This window comes from Chiloscyllium punctatum, chromosome 21 (assembly GCF_047496795.1).
Source record: "Chiloscyllium punctatum isolate Juve2018m chromosome 21, sChiPun1.3, whole genome shotgun sequence".
Taxonomy (NCBI): domain Eukaryota; kingdom Metazoa; phylum Chordata; class Chondrichthyes; order Orectolobiformes; family Hemiscylliidae; genus Chiloscyllium; species Chiloscyllium punctatum.
This window is the reverse complement of record NC_092759.1, coordinates 24,713-41,029: the sequence shown is the minus strand read 5'-3', so window position 1 is coordinate 41,029 and position 16,317 is coordinate 24,713. Positions and strand designations below refer to the sequence as shown.

The 16,317-nt window shown below is 49.2% G+C and overlaps 1 protein-coding gene across 1 annotated transcript in view; it reads right to left on the bottom strand.

Annotated features, from left to right (window-relative positions):
- LOC140492687 (actin-like protein 6B) overlaps positions 1–16,317 on the bottom strand; it is a gene marked incomplete at its 5' end in the record, with an annotated part of 59,885 nt that overhangs the window by 34,075 nt on the left and 9,493 nt on the right. The window contains 3 exons of the mRNA XM_072591715.1: positions 5,089–5,195; positions 9,957–10,051; positions 13,020–13,185. Of these exons, the coding sequence (XP_072447816.1) occupies positions 5,089–5,195; positions 9,957–10,051; positions 13,020–13,185 (368 nt within the window). The remainder of the gene's footprint in view (positions 1–5,088; positions 5,196–9,956; positions 10,052–13,019; positions 13,186–16,317) is intronic.

Below are 16,317 nucleotides of genomic sequence, written 5' to 3'. Positions count from 1 at the left end.
CCCTCTCAGTCTTCTAAACTCAAGGGTATACAAGCCCAGTTGCTCCAGTCTTTCAGCGTAAGGTAGTCCCGCCATTCCAGGAATTGACCTTGTGAACCTATGCTACACTCCCTCAATAGCCAGAATGTCTTTCCTCAAATTTGGAGACCAGAACTGCACACAATACTCCAGGTGTGGTCTCACCAGGGCCCTGTACAGCTGCAGAAGAACCTCTTTGCTTCTATACTCAATTCCTCTTGTTATGAAGGCCAGCATGCTATTAGCCTTCTTCACTACCTGCTGTACCTGCATGCTTACCTTCATTGACTGGTGTACAAGAACACCCAGATCTCTCTGTACTGCCCCTTTACCTAAATTGATTCCATTTAGGTAGTAATCTGCCTTCCTGTTCTTGCCACCAAAGTGGATAACCATACACTTATCCACATTAAACGGCATCTGCCATGCATCTGACCACTCACCTAACCTGTCCAGGTCACCCTGTAATCTCCTAACATCCTCCTCACATTTCACCCTGCCACCCAGCTTAGTATCATCAGCAAATTTGCTAATCTTATTGCTAATACCATCTTCCATATCATTAATATATATTGTAAAAAGCTGCAGTCCCAGCACTGATCCCTGCGGTACCCCACTGGTCACTGCCTGCCATTCCGAAATGGAGCTGTTTATCACTACTCTTTGTTTCCTATCAGCCAACCAATTTTCAATCCAAGTTAGTACTTTTCCCCCAATACCATGCACCCTAATTTTGATCACTAACCTCCTATGTGGGACTTTATCAAAAGCTTTCTGAAAGTCCAGGTACACTACATCTACTGGATCTCCCTCGTCCATCTTCAGAGTTACATCCTCAAAAAATTCCAGAAGATTAGTCAAGCATGATTTCCCCTTCATAAATCCATGCTGACTCTGACCTAACCTGTTACTACTATCCAGATGTGTCGTAATTTCATCCTTTATAATAGACTCCAGCATCTTTCTCACTACTGAGGTCAGACTAACTGGTCTATAATTTCCTGCTTTCTCTCTCCCACCTTTCTTAAAAGGTGGTACAACATTAGCCGCCCTCCACACTATGGGGCAATTTAGCATGGCCAAACCACCCTAACCTACACATCCCTGAGCACTATGGAACAATTTATCACAGCTAATCCATCCTAACCTGCACATCCCTGGGCATAATGGGACAATTTAGTACGGCCAATCCACCCTAACCTGGGCACTATGGGTAATTTAGCACGGACAATCCACCCTAACCTGGGCACTATGGGTAATTTAGCACGGACAATCCACCCTAACCTGGGCACTATGGGGTAATTTAGCACGGCCAATCCACCCTAACCTACACATCCTTGGGCACTATGAGGTAATTTAGCACGGCCAATCCACCCTAACCTACACATCCTTGGGCACTATGAGGTAATTTAGCATGGCCAATCCACCTAGCCTGCACATCTGTGGATGCTACGGGGCAATTTCTTATGGCCAATCCATCCTAATCTGCACATCTTCAGGCTGTGGGGGGAAACCAGAGCACCCGGAGGGAACCCACGCAGACACGGGGAGAATGTGCAAACTCCACACGGACAGCTGCCCAAGGCTGGAATCGAACCTGGGACCCTGGCACTGTGAGGCAGCAGTGTTAACCACTGAGACGCCACGCCGCCCTAAATCTTCAACCCTGTGGAATTCTCTGCCACAAAAAGCATTTGAAGGCCAAGTATTGAATGTTCTCAGGACTGAAGAGATCAAAGGGTATGGGGTGTAACTGGGGAACAAGGTGCTGAGTATTGAATGGTGGAGCAGGTTTGAAGGGCTGAATGGCCTATTCCTGCTTCAACTTCCTGTGGAATCTTTTAGCTCAGATCACCACTGCTTCAGCCTTATTGTAGGGATATGGTTGATAATGGCCTTATTACTGAAATGGCAACACCGGAGCCTGGGCTAGAGGTTCTGTGACTGTTCAATACCCACCCGAGCAACTGGGGAAAGTTTAAATTAAATTACTCTGGGATAGAAGGCTCACCTCACTGAAAGCGATCGTGAAGCTAACCGACTGTTGTTAAAATCCATTTGGTTCGTCAGTGCCCTTTGGAGGAAGGAAATCTGCTTTCCTTACCTAGTCTGGCCAACATACGACCCCTGACCAATAAAAATGTGGTTGACCCCTAAACAGTCTCTGAGATAGAGTCAGAGAGTCATACAGCACAGAAACAGACCCATGCCGACTATAATCCCATACTAAACTCGTCCCACCTGCCGGCACCTGGCCCCTATCCCTCCAAACATTTCCCATTTATGAACTTACCTAAATGTCTTTTAAACATTGTAACTGTACCCGCATCCATCACTTCCTATGAAAGTTCATTCCATACACGTGTAAAAAAATTGACTTTTTTTTTAGATCTTTCTCTTCTCACCTTAAAAATACCACCCCCCCCCAAGTCTTGAAATCCCCCACCCTAGGGAATAGACCCCTCAAGATCTTATAAATCTCGATTAAGGTCGCCCTTCAACACTCCAGTGAAAAAAGTCCCAGCCTATCCAGCCTCTCCCTTACAACTCAAATGCTCCATTCCCTGATAAATCTCTTCTGAACCCTCTCCAGCTTAACCCTCTCCCTCTCTTCTGAACCCTCTCCAGCTTAACCCTCTCCCTCTCTTCTGAACCCTCTCCTTCCTATAACAGGGTGAACACAACTGCGATCAAAATCCCAGAATAGGCTTCACCACCATCGTCCTGTACAACTTCAACATAATGTCTCAACTCCTTTACTCAAAGGACTGAACAATGAAGCATGCTAAATGCCTTTGACCCAGTCCATCTGAATGCACTCTGATGCATACGTCAAAGAATGATCTCCCTGAGCCCCTCAGTCTCTCTGTTGTATAGCACTGCCTGAGATTGACTGGGAAAATGACTCTGTTCAAAGCGCTGCTAGACTTGCCAGCAAAAAACGCAGTGATGTCAACAAAATTAAAATTCCCACAATCTTAACCGGAGTCGCCAACATTCCCAGTTTGTAACTCAGTAGGAGCAGGCCATTCATCCCCTCCAACCTGTTCTGACATTCATTGAGTTTATAGATGATCTGTGCCTCGACCCGTTGTCCCACGGTTGCTTCATACCCCTCAATACTGTAAGAGTGTACAGAGGAACATCGATTATCTGGTACTCGATTATCCGAATATCAGATTATCCAGCAACATCGCAAGGTCCTGATGCTCGGCTCAACTATGTTAGCCAGCATTCAATTATCTGGAATTCGATTAACCAAACCAAATACTCCCCTGCCCGCGTCCTTCAGATAATTGAAGTTCCTCTGCATAACTTTAAATTGAATTTTTTTCTATTTTATGTGTTAAAAAGTGGGAGATGTGGTTTTAGTCTCATCTTTGAGTGTACTTATGGTGAGGTGTCTGGAGGTCTGTTTTGTTTCCATGCATTTCAATGAGACAAATCCTTGAGATGAACAGCTCAGTGTAGTAGAAAGAAGGTAGAGAGGGAAAACTCTGCTGTCGAGTCTAGCGTCGGGGTCCGGTGGAGACAGAGAACGGTTGCAAAAGTGGCTCAATGTAGTGTATGCCAAAGAGTGAAAGATTTTCTGCACCCTAAGTTCAGGGAACTTAAGCTGTCACTTTGAGTGCAGTTTGCAGTTTGTTTTAGTCACCCTGGGGACAGACACTAGACAAAGGCAAAATATCATGCAGTGATTGCAAAGATTCATCGAAAGGAAACTGGTTCCAGCTGTCCCTGCATGAGCCTGAGCAGGGAACCACTGTGTGAAAATGGTGATATCACTTTTCTGAAGTTTTGTTGTTTGTGAGGATATTGCTGAGTTAAAAGGAATGGTGCAAACTCGAATCCTTTAATAGAGTTAATATGTGGTGTAATATAGTTTGTGTTTATTCTGACTTAATGAACAATTTAATTCTTTCAGTTAAATGTGTAAATGTTTTCAGTTACTGATTTCTACAGTTGTTAAAAGGGTTAGCATTTACAAGGTTTCACTCTGGGATCGGACTTGTCCAGTGTTAACATCAGCTGCGATCATTAATAATGTCCTTACCCAATCAATATTATCCATCTCAGACTTAAATGTTCCAAGTGATACACTCCTGAGTAACATCAGCTTTTTGGAAAACACTCTAGATTTCTATTGCGCGTTGCATGGATAGCTTAACCCCTCTCCCTGGGTATCTGTATTTGATTATCTAAACTATCCAAACCCCTCACTTAAATTCCGGTCTGTAACTCACTCTGGGTATCTGCAATTGTATACACAAACCCACCCCCCCCCCCCCCCCCCCATCCCAAATCCTCCCTTGGATTCCAATCTGTAACTCACTCTGGGTATCTGTTATTGTATATACAAATCCCCCAAATCCTCAATTAGATTCCAGTCTGTAACTCATGTCTGGGTATCTGTTATTCTACATATAAACTACCCTGAACCCTTCAATTAGATTCCAGTCTGTAACTCACTCCTGGGTCTGCTACAGTATATATAAACTACCCTGAACCCTTCAATTAGATTCCAGTCTGTAACTCACTCCTGGGTCTGCTACAGTATATATAAACTACCCTGAACTCCTCAATTAGATTCCAGTCTGTAACTCACTCCTGGGTCTGCTACAGTATATATAAACTACCCTGAACCCTTCAATTAGATTCCAGTCTGTAACTCACTCCTGGGTCTGCTACAGTATATATAAACTACCCTGAACTCCTCAATTAGATTCCAGTCTGTAACTCACTCCTGGGTCTGCTACAGTATATATAAACTACCCTGAACTCCTCAATTAGATTCCAGTCTGTAACTCACTCCTGGGTCTGCTACAGTATATATAAACTACCCTGAACTCCTCAATTAGATTCCAGTCTGTAACTCACTCCTGGGTCTGCTACAGTATATATAAACTACCCTGAACTCCTCAATTAGATTCCAGTCTGTAGCTCACTCCCAGGTATCTGTTATTGTATAATAACCCCTCCAAATCCTTTGATGAGACCTCCGTTGGTAACCCATTCCAGGCCAATGCTTATTCTCTAGTCCTGCTGCCATCACCCTCGTGTGTTACTTACCTTCGAGGCGATTGTGTAAGGTGGAGTGATTTCCATGTTCATTTCCTGGAACAGCTCCCGGCACTGCATCGAGATGAAATCACCAGCCAGGGGAGACTTGACAATGCCTGGAGGAAACAAAGACGTGAGACCTCATCGGGAGCTGGGGTGGCTAACACTGACTTCAGTGAATCTGGACTGAGAGGTGGCAAAGAGGCCAAACTACCAGCCTGGCTTCCCAATGCCGTTCAGAGAGCCCAGCAGAATGAAGTCAATTAACCAAGTAATGGCAGCCACAATTCCCACAATCCCCCTGTGTTCCCAGAATCCACCGTGCATGTTCCCCCATGATTCACTGCACGAGTTCCTCTTCAGGTCATCCTGTGAGCTGGGTAATGTGAAGGTACTGGAAAGAAGTGTACACCTTACTGTCACTGCTGTAAGAAATGGATGGACATTGGTCAGCTTTTCGGTCAACTTTGTGATGCGCTCATCTGACCCTAGCGGCAGGAGTGTGACCAGTTCTGATCGCCACATTTTTCAAAGGTTGTGAAGACTTTGGAGAAGGTGCAGGGGAGATTGATGAGACTAGTACCAAAGAGGGGAGGGCACCAAAATATGTGGAGGTACGGGTCGTTCTGCTATAACGCACGTTTTGTGAACACAGACTCAGTGTAACGCGACTGACGAATCGGGGACACTGCAAACTTGTAAAGTGTGTGTTGGCTGTAACGCGATTTCATCGCCAACACTTTAAGTGCTGTTTCTAAAGTGTGATCTTTCAATAGCTCAGGGTTGCACGAGAACGCAGCCATTGCGTTACAGAACAATTAGCATCCCTACAGCGTGGAAACAGGCCAACCAGTCCATACCGACCCTCCGAAGAGTAACCCACCCTGATCCACTTCCCTCTGACTGACGCACCCAACACAATGGGCAATTTAGCACGGCCAATCCACCCTAACCTGCACACGTTTAGACGGTGGGAGGAAACCCACAGGGAGAATGTGCAAACTCCACTCAGACCGTCGCCCGAGGTTGGAGTCAAATCCCGGTCCGTGGCACTGTGGGGGCAGCAGTGCTAACCACTGAGCCACCGTGCCGCCCCAGAGCCTGTACTGGAGAAGCTGGGCCTGTCAAAACAACCGTACCGTTTCACGGCTCGGAGAACCTTCCGGCACTGGGGGAGGTGGTAAGGTCCACTGTGCAAGAGCAGCTGGCCTGCTGTCACTCTCCTGACCTCGCTCCACAGACCTGCACAGTCCTGATATTGACCCTGTGCTCTCTCGATTGAAGCTGCCTCCACTGCACTCTCAGGCGGCAGGTTCCAGATTGGGACCACTCTGCGTGGCATCGTTCCAGGGGGTCTCAACTCAGGTCAATGGTTCAAGGCAGCTGAACATCCTCATGCTCTCATCTCCTCTCTCCAAATTTTTTTTTTTTAAAAATGCACCCAGATGTCTGCCTGAGGTGTTATCTAATGTTTTCTGAAGGTTCACTATCACCCTTTGCTTTTATGGGGGTGTTTATAAAGCCTTGGATTCCTTATAGCTCAGTAGCTACCCTCTTCACCCACCACCTTCGGTTATTTATGGGCCCAGGTGATACGCAGATCCCTCTGATGTTGTACATCGTTTAGAAAAGTTAAAAATCCCACAACACCAGGTTATAGTCCAACAGGTTTAATTGGAAGCACTAGCTTTCGGAGCAACGCTACTTCATCAGGTGATTGTGTCAGAATCTGAAAGCTAGCGCTTCCAATTAAACCTGTTGGACTATAACCTGGTGTTGTGGGATTTTTAACTTGGTCCACCCCAGTCCAACACTGGCACCTCCAAATCATGACCGTTCAGAAACACACCCTTCAGTTTATATTGCCTTTTTTCCCATTCTTCCATCAAGGAAGAGGATGCTACTCAAGTTATAGGGAAAGAGGCAGTAATTCAGGCCCTCGACTGGGTTAAAATCCATGAGTTACTGGACGGGCTGTCCATACAAACAGTTGATAAGGCCCCACTGGACGACACCGACATTTCTGTGATTGTGAATCACTTTGACCTTCCCTGTGCTGCTGAACTCTGATTTGGTCTCAGACTGAGTGGCTTGCTCGGTCACGGCTTTTTGGAGTCATTCATGTTGCTGCGTGTCTGGAGTCGGGGGTAGGACTGGGTAAAGGAAGCGGCCCTCCCTCCCCAAAGGGCACTGGATGTGTCCCTCACAGCCGCTGATGGAAGTCTCGTGGTTGTCATAGGAACATAAGGAACTGGAGCAGGAGTAGGCCGCCTGGCCCCTCAATGGCTGACCTTTTCACAGCCTCAGCTCCACTTTCCTGCTCTCTCTCACCCTTAACTCCTTTACTGTTTCAAAGTCTATCTTTGCATTAGAAACATTCAACGAGGTGGCCTCAACTGCTTCCCTGGGCAGGGAGTTCCACACATTCACAACCTTTTGAAGTTCCTCCTCAACTCAGTCCTAAATCTGCTCCCCCCTTACTTTGAGACTACGCCCCTTCGTTCCAGTTTCACCCACCAACCTCCCTGCTTTTAGCTCGTCTATTCCCGACATATTTTTATATGTTTCTATACGATGCTCCCTCACTCTTCTGAATACCAATGAAAATAGTCCCAGTCTCCTCATAAACTAACCCTCTCAACTCTGGAATCAACCCCCTCTGCACCCCCTCCAGTGCCAGTACATCCTTTCTCAAGTAAGGAGACCAAAACAGCACACGGTATTCCAGGTGTAAACGCACCAGCACCCTCTCTGCTTTTAGACTCCATCCTCTTCAGCAATGGGGGACAATATTCCATTCGCCTTCTTCATTACTTGCTGCACCTGCAAACCAACTTCATGTGAGGCATGCGTTAAGGACTGACTCCCAGGTCCTTCTGAGACTAGCTTTCAATATTAGGTTTAGCCATTGAATTTGAATTTTACTATCTGCCTTGGCGGGATTGAGTCTGCGTCCATTCACCTGGACCTCTGTAGCCCGTAGACATTACCAGTGTAACACCGTTCCACTGACCTGTAGTCTCAAGTCTCTCATTACCCTTCTCCCGATTCAGAAGACTTCCAAATTTTGTGACACCTGTAAATGTTGAAATTGTATTCCCCAGACTTTCAAGTCTAGGTCACCAACATAGGCTATGAAAAGCTGAAGGTGAAATTTGGCACGATGTTAGGATTTGAAAGTGCCCTGTCTGATAAGTGTGGTGACTACAGGTTCAGCAGTGACTTTCCACAACTGGATCAATACTGGAATACAGAAATAAATTGCATGGGGAAAAATAAATAACCAAAAGAACAGGGGATGCTGGAAATCAGAAACAGAAATTGCTGGAAAAACTCAGCAGGCCTGGCAGCAGCTGTGGGCAGAGAGCAGCGTTGGCATTTTGGGTTCGGTGACCAGTCTTCAGAATAGATTGCAGGGAAAGGATTGGGTGTGGAGTAGGGCTAACTGGATTCCTCTTTGAAAGAGCTAGTGCAATTCTCAATGAGCTGAATGGCCTCCTTCAGTACTGAACTATTCTCTGCTTTTATGCGGGAAACTCCAGGGTGATGGGTGAGAGTTGGCATTTGAAGGGGCACTGCAGAGAGGTTGGGGTGTGTGTGTGTGTGTGTGTGTGGGGGGGGGGGGGGAGGTGGTGGAATAGGGAAAAGAAAGTGCTTGTTAAGTAGTCAAACAAATGATTTGGATTGATTGATAAATGAATTGACTGGATAGATACAACAGGGAAACAATGGTCCTGTGTAAGATCAGACTCTCCCTACTTTTGGGTCAGAAGGTCCAGATGATCACGGAATGTGTTAGAACATCAGTCTTAGCAGGACTTATACACTTAATGGTAAGGTCCCAGGGAGTGTTGCTGAACAAAGAGACTTTGGAGTGCAGGTTCATAGCTCCTTGAAAGTGGAGTCACAGGTAGATAGGATAGTGAAGAAGGCGTTTGGTATGCTTTCCTTTATTGGTCAGAGTATTGTGTACAGGAGTTGGGAGGTCATGTTGCGGCTGTACAGGACATTGGTTCGGCCACTGTTGGAATATTGTGTGCAATTCTGGTCTCCTTCCTATCGGAAAGATGTTGTGAGACTTGAAAGGGTTCAGAAAAGATTTACAAGGATATTGCCAGGGTTGGAGGGTTTGAGCTACAGGGAGAGGCTGAACAGGCTGGGGCTGTTTTCCCTGGAGCGTTGGAGGCTGAGGGGTGACCTTATAGAGGTTTACAAAATCATGAGGGGCATGGATAGGGGAAATAGGCAAAGTCTTTTCCCTGGGGTGGGGGAGTCCAGAACTAGAGGGCATAGGTTTAGGGTGAGAGGGGAAAGATATAAAAGAGACCTAAGGGGCAACTTTTTCACACAGAGAGTGGTATGTGTATGGAATGAGCTGTCAGAGGAAGTGGTGGAGGCTGGTACAATTGCAACATTTAAGAGGCATTTGGATGGGTATATGAATAGGAAGGGTTTGGAGGGATATGGGCCGGGTGCTGGCAGATGGGACCAGATTAAAGTGCCGGCTTAAAGTGGAGAGGATCTCCAAGAAGATCGCACATGTCAAGTTTCTGCAGAGTGGCATCTCCAAACCAGGACTAGATTAGGTTGGGATACTTGGTCAACATGGATGATTTGGGCCTAAGGGTATGTTTCCCGTGCTGTGACAGGTCGATGAAAAGGAAGTTGGACTGTCCTATGGAAGGAGCTGTACGGCTGAGTAGTCAACAAACTCTGTCCAAAAGGAAGTGTCTTAGTTACTGAACAGGCAGCGCTCAAGGAATGTGTACCCAAGCCAGAGGGAGCACCCATAGGTGAGGCACAGCCAAGAGGCCAGAAACCCTGAAGGGGGGGGGGGGGGTCTACAGTTACCACACTGAGAGGTGAAAGGGTCCTACCTTGCTGCAGGACGTAGCCATCGTGCACGGGGATAGCAGTCGTGTGGGTTGCACCGCTATCGAGGACCAGGCCCGTGGATCGTCCGTTAGCGAAGCTGTCATGGTGGGAGAGGAGACAGTCAAGGAGAGATTCCACACTGAGACAGTGAGGTCCGTTGGTGCAGGAGGGAGAGAGAGAGAGGGAGAGAGAGAGAGAGAGAGAGAGAGAGAGATGTACCAAAACGCTCCATAGATGGGATATTTGAACCAGCTCTCCCCATTCGCCAGAAATTCTCCACCCAGTGTCCTGGACCCTCAAAGATCATCACTGAGAACCAGGGGGTGAGGCTTCTATCCTGTGCACTGCTTGTGGGATCTTTCTGTGCTGTTCCCTATGTTACCAGAATGAGCACTTCAGAGCTGTTTCAGCAACTCTCATGTGAATTGAAGACTTACATTCCTGTAGCACCTTTTACAACTTTCCCAAAGTGAAGGACTTAAGTGTGGCGTCTGCCCGAATGTCATACAAACAGCATCAGATAATCCAATTTTGATGATGTTGGATGAGGGATACACTGGGAGAACTCCCCTCCTCTTCTTCCAGTAGCTGCTCAGGATCTGAAGGTCTACCCTCAGAAACAGTCGGGTTGTTGGTTCAATATCTCTGCAAAAGGCAGCATCGTCAACTGTGCAGTATTTGCCTGTTTGGTGCCCTCGGAGAGGGGGATAGGTGCGTCTTGTCCCACTAATATTCGCAGTAAGAATTAGGCCTTCACAGGAATAAACATCTGCGATTACTTCTAACACACGGCAGATTCTACTCAAGCATGGATCTCAGGGGAGCAGAAGAGGGTCAGATTTCCTCTGCCTATTGCGGAATGGGGAAAATATCACTCAGTCCACCTCATTCCAGGAGGACACAGTCAGGACTGTGTTCCAGACCGGGACGCACAGTCAGGACCGTGTTCCAGACCGGGACGCACAGTCAGGACCGTGTTCCAGACCGGGACGCACGGTCAGGACCGTGTTCCAGACCGGGACGCACGGTCAGGACCGTGTTCCAGACCGGGACGCACGGTCAGGTCAGTGTTCCAGACCGGGACGCACGGTCAGGACCGTGTTCCAGACCGGGACGCACAGTCAGGACCGTGTTCCAGACCGGGACGCACAGTCAGGACCGTGTTCCAGACCGGGACGCAAAGTCAGGACCGTGTTCCAGACCGGGACGCACAGTCAGGTCAGTGTTCCAGACCGGGACGCACAGTCAGGACCGTGTTCCAGACCGGGACGCACAGTCAGGGCCGTGTTCCAGACCGGGACGCACAGTCAGGGCCGTGTTCCAGACCGGGACGCACAGTCAGGTCAGTGTTCCAGACCGGGACGCACAGTCAGGGCCGTGTTCCAGACCGGGACGCACAGTCAGGGCCGTGTTCCAGACCGGGACGCACAGTCAGGAACACGTTCCAGACCGGGACACACAGTCAGGACAGTGTTCCAGACATAAATGCACAGTCAGGACCGTGTTTCAGACCGGGACGCACAGTCAGGAACACGTTCCAGACCGGGACGCACAGTCAGGAACACGTTCCAGACCGGGACGCACAGTCAGGACCGTGTTCCAGACCGGGACGCACAGTCAGGGCCGTGTTCCAGACCGGGACGCACAGTCAGGAACACGTTCCAGACCGGGACGCACAGTCAGGGCCGTGTTCCAGACCGGGACGTACAGTCAGGACCGTGTTCCAGACCGGGACGCACAGTCAGGGCCGTGTTCCAGACCGGGACGCACAGTCAGGGCCGTGTTCCAGACCGGGACGCACAGTCAGGAACACGTTCCAGACCGGGACGCACAGTCAGGAACACGTTCCAGACCAGGACACACAGTCAGGACAGTGTTCCAGACATAAATGCACAGTCAGGACCGTGTTTCAGACCGGGACGCATAGTCAGGAACACGTTCCAGACCGGGACGCACAGTCAGGGCCGTGTTCAAGACCGGGACGTACAGTCAGGGCCGTGTTCCAGACCGGGACGCACAGTCGGGGCCGTGTTCCAGACCGGGACGCACAGTCAGGAACACGTTCCAGACCGGGACGCACAGTCAGGAACACGTTCCAGACCGGGACGCACAGTCAGGAACACGTTCCAGACCGGGACACACAGTCAGGAAAGTGTTCCAGACATAAATGCACAGTCAGGACCGTGTTCCAGACCTGGACGCACAGTCAGGAACACGTTCCAGACCGGGACACACAGTCAGGACAGTGTTCCAGACATAAATGCACAGTCAGGACCGTGTTTCAGACCGGGACGCACAGTCAGGAACACGTTCCAGACCGGGACGCACAGTCAGGGCCGTGTTCCAGACTGGGATGTACAGTCAGGACCGTGTTCCAGACCTGGACGCACAGTCAGGGCTGTGTTCCAGACCGGGACGCACAGTCAGGAACACGTTCCAGACCGGGACGCACAGTCAGGAACACGTTCCAGACTGGGACACACAGTCAGGACAGTGTTCCAGACATAAATGCACAGTCAGGACCGTGTTTCAGACCGGGACACATAGTCAGGAACACGTTCCAGACCGGGACGCACAGTCAGGGCCGTGTTCCAGACCGGGACGTACAGTCAGGACCGTGTTCCAGACCGGGACGCACAGTCAGGACCGTGTTTCAGACCGGGACGCACAGTCAGGACCGTGTTCCAGACCGGGAAGCACAGTCAGGACCGTGTTCCAGACCGGGACGCACAGTCAGGACCGTGTTCCAGACCGGGACGCACAGTCAGGACCGTGTTTCAGACCGGGACGCATAGTCAGGAACACGTTCCAGACCGGGACACACAGTCAGGGCCGTGTTCCAGACCGGGACGCACAGTCAGGACCGTGTTTCAGACCGGGACGCATAGTCAGGAACACGTTCCAGACCGGGACGCACAGTCAGGGCCGTGTTCCAGACCGGGACGTACAGTCAGGACCGTGTTCCAGACGGGAGCTTACATTCGGCTCCGTTCCCATGTGTGTGCCTACGGGGCTGTGCTGTGGACTGGGGGCAGCAGCCTGGCCTCGGACAGTCTGAAGGATACGCAGTGAGCACCGCGGTCTTGCAGAGGAAGAAGGCGGGGATGTTGTAGTGCTCAAACATCAGCTCGGTCAGCTTCTCTCGCTTGGCCCGGGTGTTCCACTGAAACAGACAAGAACCCTCTGAGATCCCAGCAGAAAGAAAGACAACCAGGACATTCACATAGCAACCTGAACAGAACAAAACGGCCTCACGTTAACGCATCGGTATATTATCGCTCAAAATCTGACCCACATCATTAGGTATTAGGACTTGGAGATGCAGAGTGGAAAAGTCTGGACTGGTAACATCTAGGATCAGTCTAATGCTTCAGGAACATCGGTTCAAATCCCACCAGGTTAGCTTGAAGTTTAAATTAAATTAATCAATCTAGAACATAAAGAAAATTGTAGTGATGGTAGCCATCGTCAATCGTCATAAAAAGTCCACTAATTCTCTTCAGGAAAGGATGTACCAGATGTCCTTACCAGGTCTGGCCTCTATGTGACTCCAGGCACCAGCAATACACTCAGAAGTAGCACAGCATGCTGCCCAGTGTAAGGGTAGTTGGACATGGGTAAGAACTCCCAGCTTCACCATCCTCCCCGTATTTAAAAAAAAAACGCACATATTAGCCTTGGAGATATTTCATAAGAGATGCGAGGGTATATCCTCTCAGTGTTTAACCTATACAGCTCCTTAAGAATCCAAAACATTCCAGTGCGATCACCTCTCGTGTTTTGACACAGTCTTGGCTCATAAGACAAGTGAGACCGGGCTACGACACAGAGCAGCGACATTTATAAAGTCACGAGGGGTTTGGGGAAGGTCAACGGCAGGTGTCCTTTCCCTAGGGTGGGGGAGTTCAAAACTAGGGGGCATTATTTAAAGGTGGGAGCAGGAAGATTTTAAAAAGACCACCGGGGTGATTTTATTTTACATGGGGGACTGATTGATGCATGCAATGACCTTCCACAGCAAGCAATGGATGTGGGTACGATTCCAACATTTAAAAGACATTTTGGATCAGTACATGAATAAGAAATGTTTGGAGGGATGTGCACCAAGCACAGGCAGCTGGCACAGGTCTAGTTTGGGATTATTGAACACAAAACATAGAACTTTCCAGCGCATTCCTTCGGCCCTCGATGTTACGCCAATCTGTGGAACCAATCTGAAGCCCATCTAACCTACCCTGTTCCATTCTCATCCATGTGCCTATCCAATGCCCATTTAAATGCCCGTAAAGTTGACGTGTCTACTACAGTTGCAGGCCGTGCGTTCCACACCCCTACTACTCTCTGAGTAAAGAAACTACCTCCGAAATCCGTCCTATATCTATCAACCCCCCCCCGCCCTCAGTTTAAAGCGATGTCCCCAACTTGAGGAAATCACAGTGGCTCAGCTGGCATCCATGGAGGGAGGGCAAGCGAACGTTTCGCATCTCCATGACTCTTCATCAGAAGCGGGAAGTTTGGGATTATGGGTCAGCACGGACTGCTTGGACCGAGAGGTCTGTGTTCTACGCTCTTTCCTGGGCTGATCCCTGGAATGAAGGGATTGACTTATCAACAACAAAGGTTTGGCTTTTACTAACTCGGAGTTTATGAGAGGGGTCTGACTGAAACATCTCAGGTGCTGACGGAGCTTGGTGGGAAGACGTTGAGAAGATGCGTCCCTCGCGAGGGGACCACAAATCACAGGATACAATGACAGAATAATTTCAAACTGAGGCGAGAGGCGATTTCCTCTGTCACCGAGCAGTGAACTGTCTCGAATTCTCCATCGGAGAGAACCATTGAGGTGAGATCATTGAAAGTGAGGAGATAACACACTTTTGAAATGTTGGGAAGCTGAGGGCTTTGGGCACGAAAGAGGAGTTGATCAGCCATGGACGGGCAAGGGTGAGGGGCTAAATGGCCTTATGCGGCCTCTGTTTCGTGTTTCGTGAAGAGTTTAGTCAAAGAGCAAGGCCTTCTGGGCCATCTTAAAGGAGGGAGGTGGAGAGGGAGGAAATTCCAAACGTTCAGGAGTGATTCGGGAAATGATCGCCATCACAGAATGGGAGCAGGCCATTTGGTCCATCGAGTCCACACCGACCCTCCAGAGAGCATCCCACCCACTGTCCCTGTAACCCTGCCTTTCCCATGGCCAAAACAGCCTAAGCTGCCCAGAGGAAACCCACACAGACATGGCGGGGGTTGGGGGGGGGGGGGGTGGAGGGGGGCGGGGGTTGGGGGGGGAGGGAGAATGTGCAAACACTGCACAGACAGTCGCCTGAGGCTGGAATCATACCCGGGTCCCCGGTGCCGTGAGGCAGCAGTGCTAACCACAGAGCCAATACGTTCCCCCCGCCCCCCCCCCCCCCCCGCCCCATTACAAATGGCTGGGATTTGAAGGAGTGCAGTTGTCGTGCTTTTGGAGATCACAGACAGGGTGATGCCATGGAGAGATTCAAACTCAAGGATGAAAAGCTTAAAAGTGAGGAGATACTGGATCAGAAGGCCAGTGTGGATCATCGAACGTTGGAGATGACTTGATCTATTATTATCTCATGTACCTAGGTACAGTGAAAAGTTTTGTTTTGTGTGCAGTACAGGCTGATTATACCATGCAAAGGGCATTAGGGTGACAGAACAGTGCGAGGAACACAATGTTACAGCTGGAGAACAGGGGGAGCGAGATCAACGGGACCTTTAAAATGTGACAGGTCCATTCTGAAGTCTAATAGCAACAGGGAAGAAGCTGTCCTTGAATCTGTTGGTACGTGTTTTGTACCTTCTGCCTGACAGGAGAGATTATAACCGAGGGTGGGAGGGCTCATTGATGATGTTGGCTGCCTACCCAAGGCAGCGGGATATACAGATGGAGTCAATAGATGGGAGGTTGGTCTGTGTGATGGACCAGGCTGTGTCCATGACTCTCTGTAGCTTAGTCTGGTCCTGATCAGAGCAGATGCCGTACCACGCCATGATATATTCCAATAGAATGCTTTCTACGGTGCATCTATAAAAATTGGGAAGAGTCTTTGCATTCATGCCAAATTCTATAGCCTCCTGTGGAAGCAGAGGTGTTGTTGTGCTTTGTTGGAGCCGGGTTTTGGAGGGGGAGATGGTATTTGGTGTGCGTGTGTTAGGAATGGGGGGTGATGCGGTGTTGCTGAGTTTAGGTAGGAAATGAAGCTGATCCAGGGTTGAAGTTGGGAGACTGAGCAGGAGAAAACTGAAATAGTCAAGTTGACTTGGAAACATATGAGGCAGGACGTGGGGTACTGCAGAGGCTGGAGATTCGAGTCAAGGCGAGAGTGGTGCTGGAAAAGCACA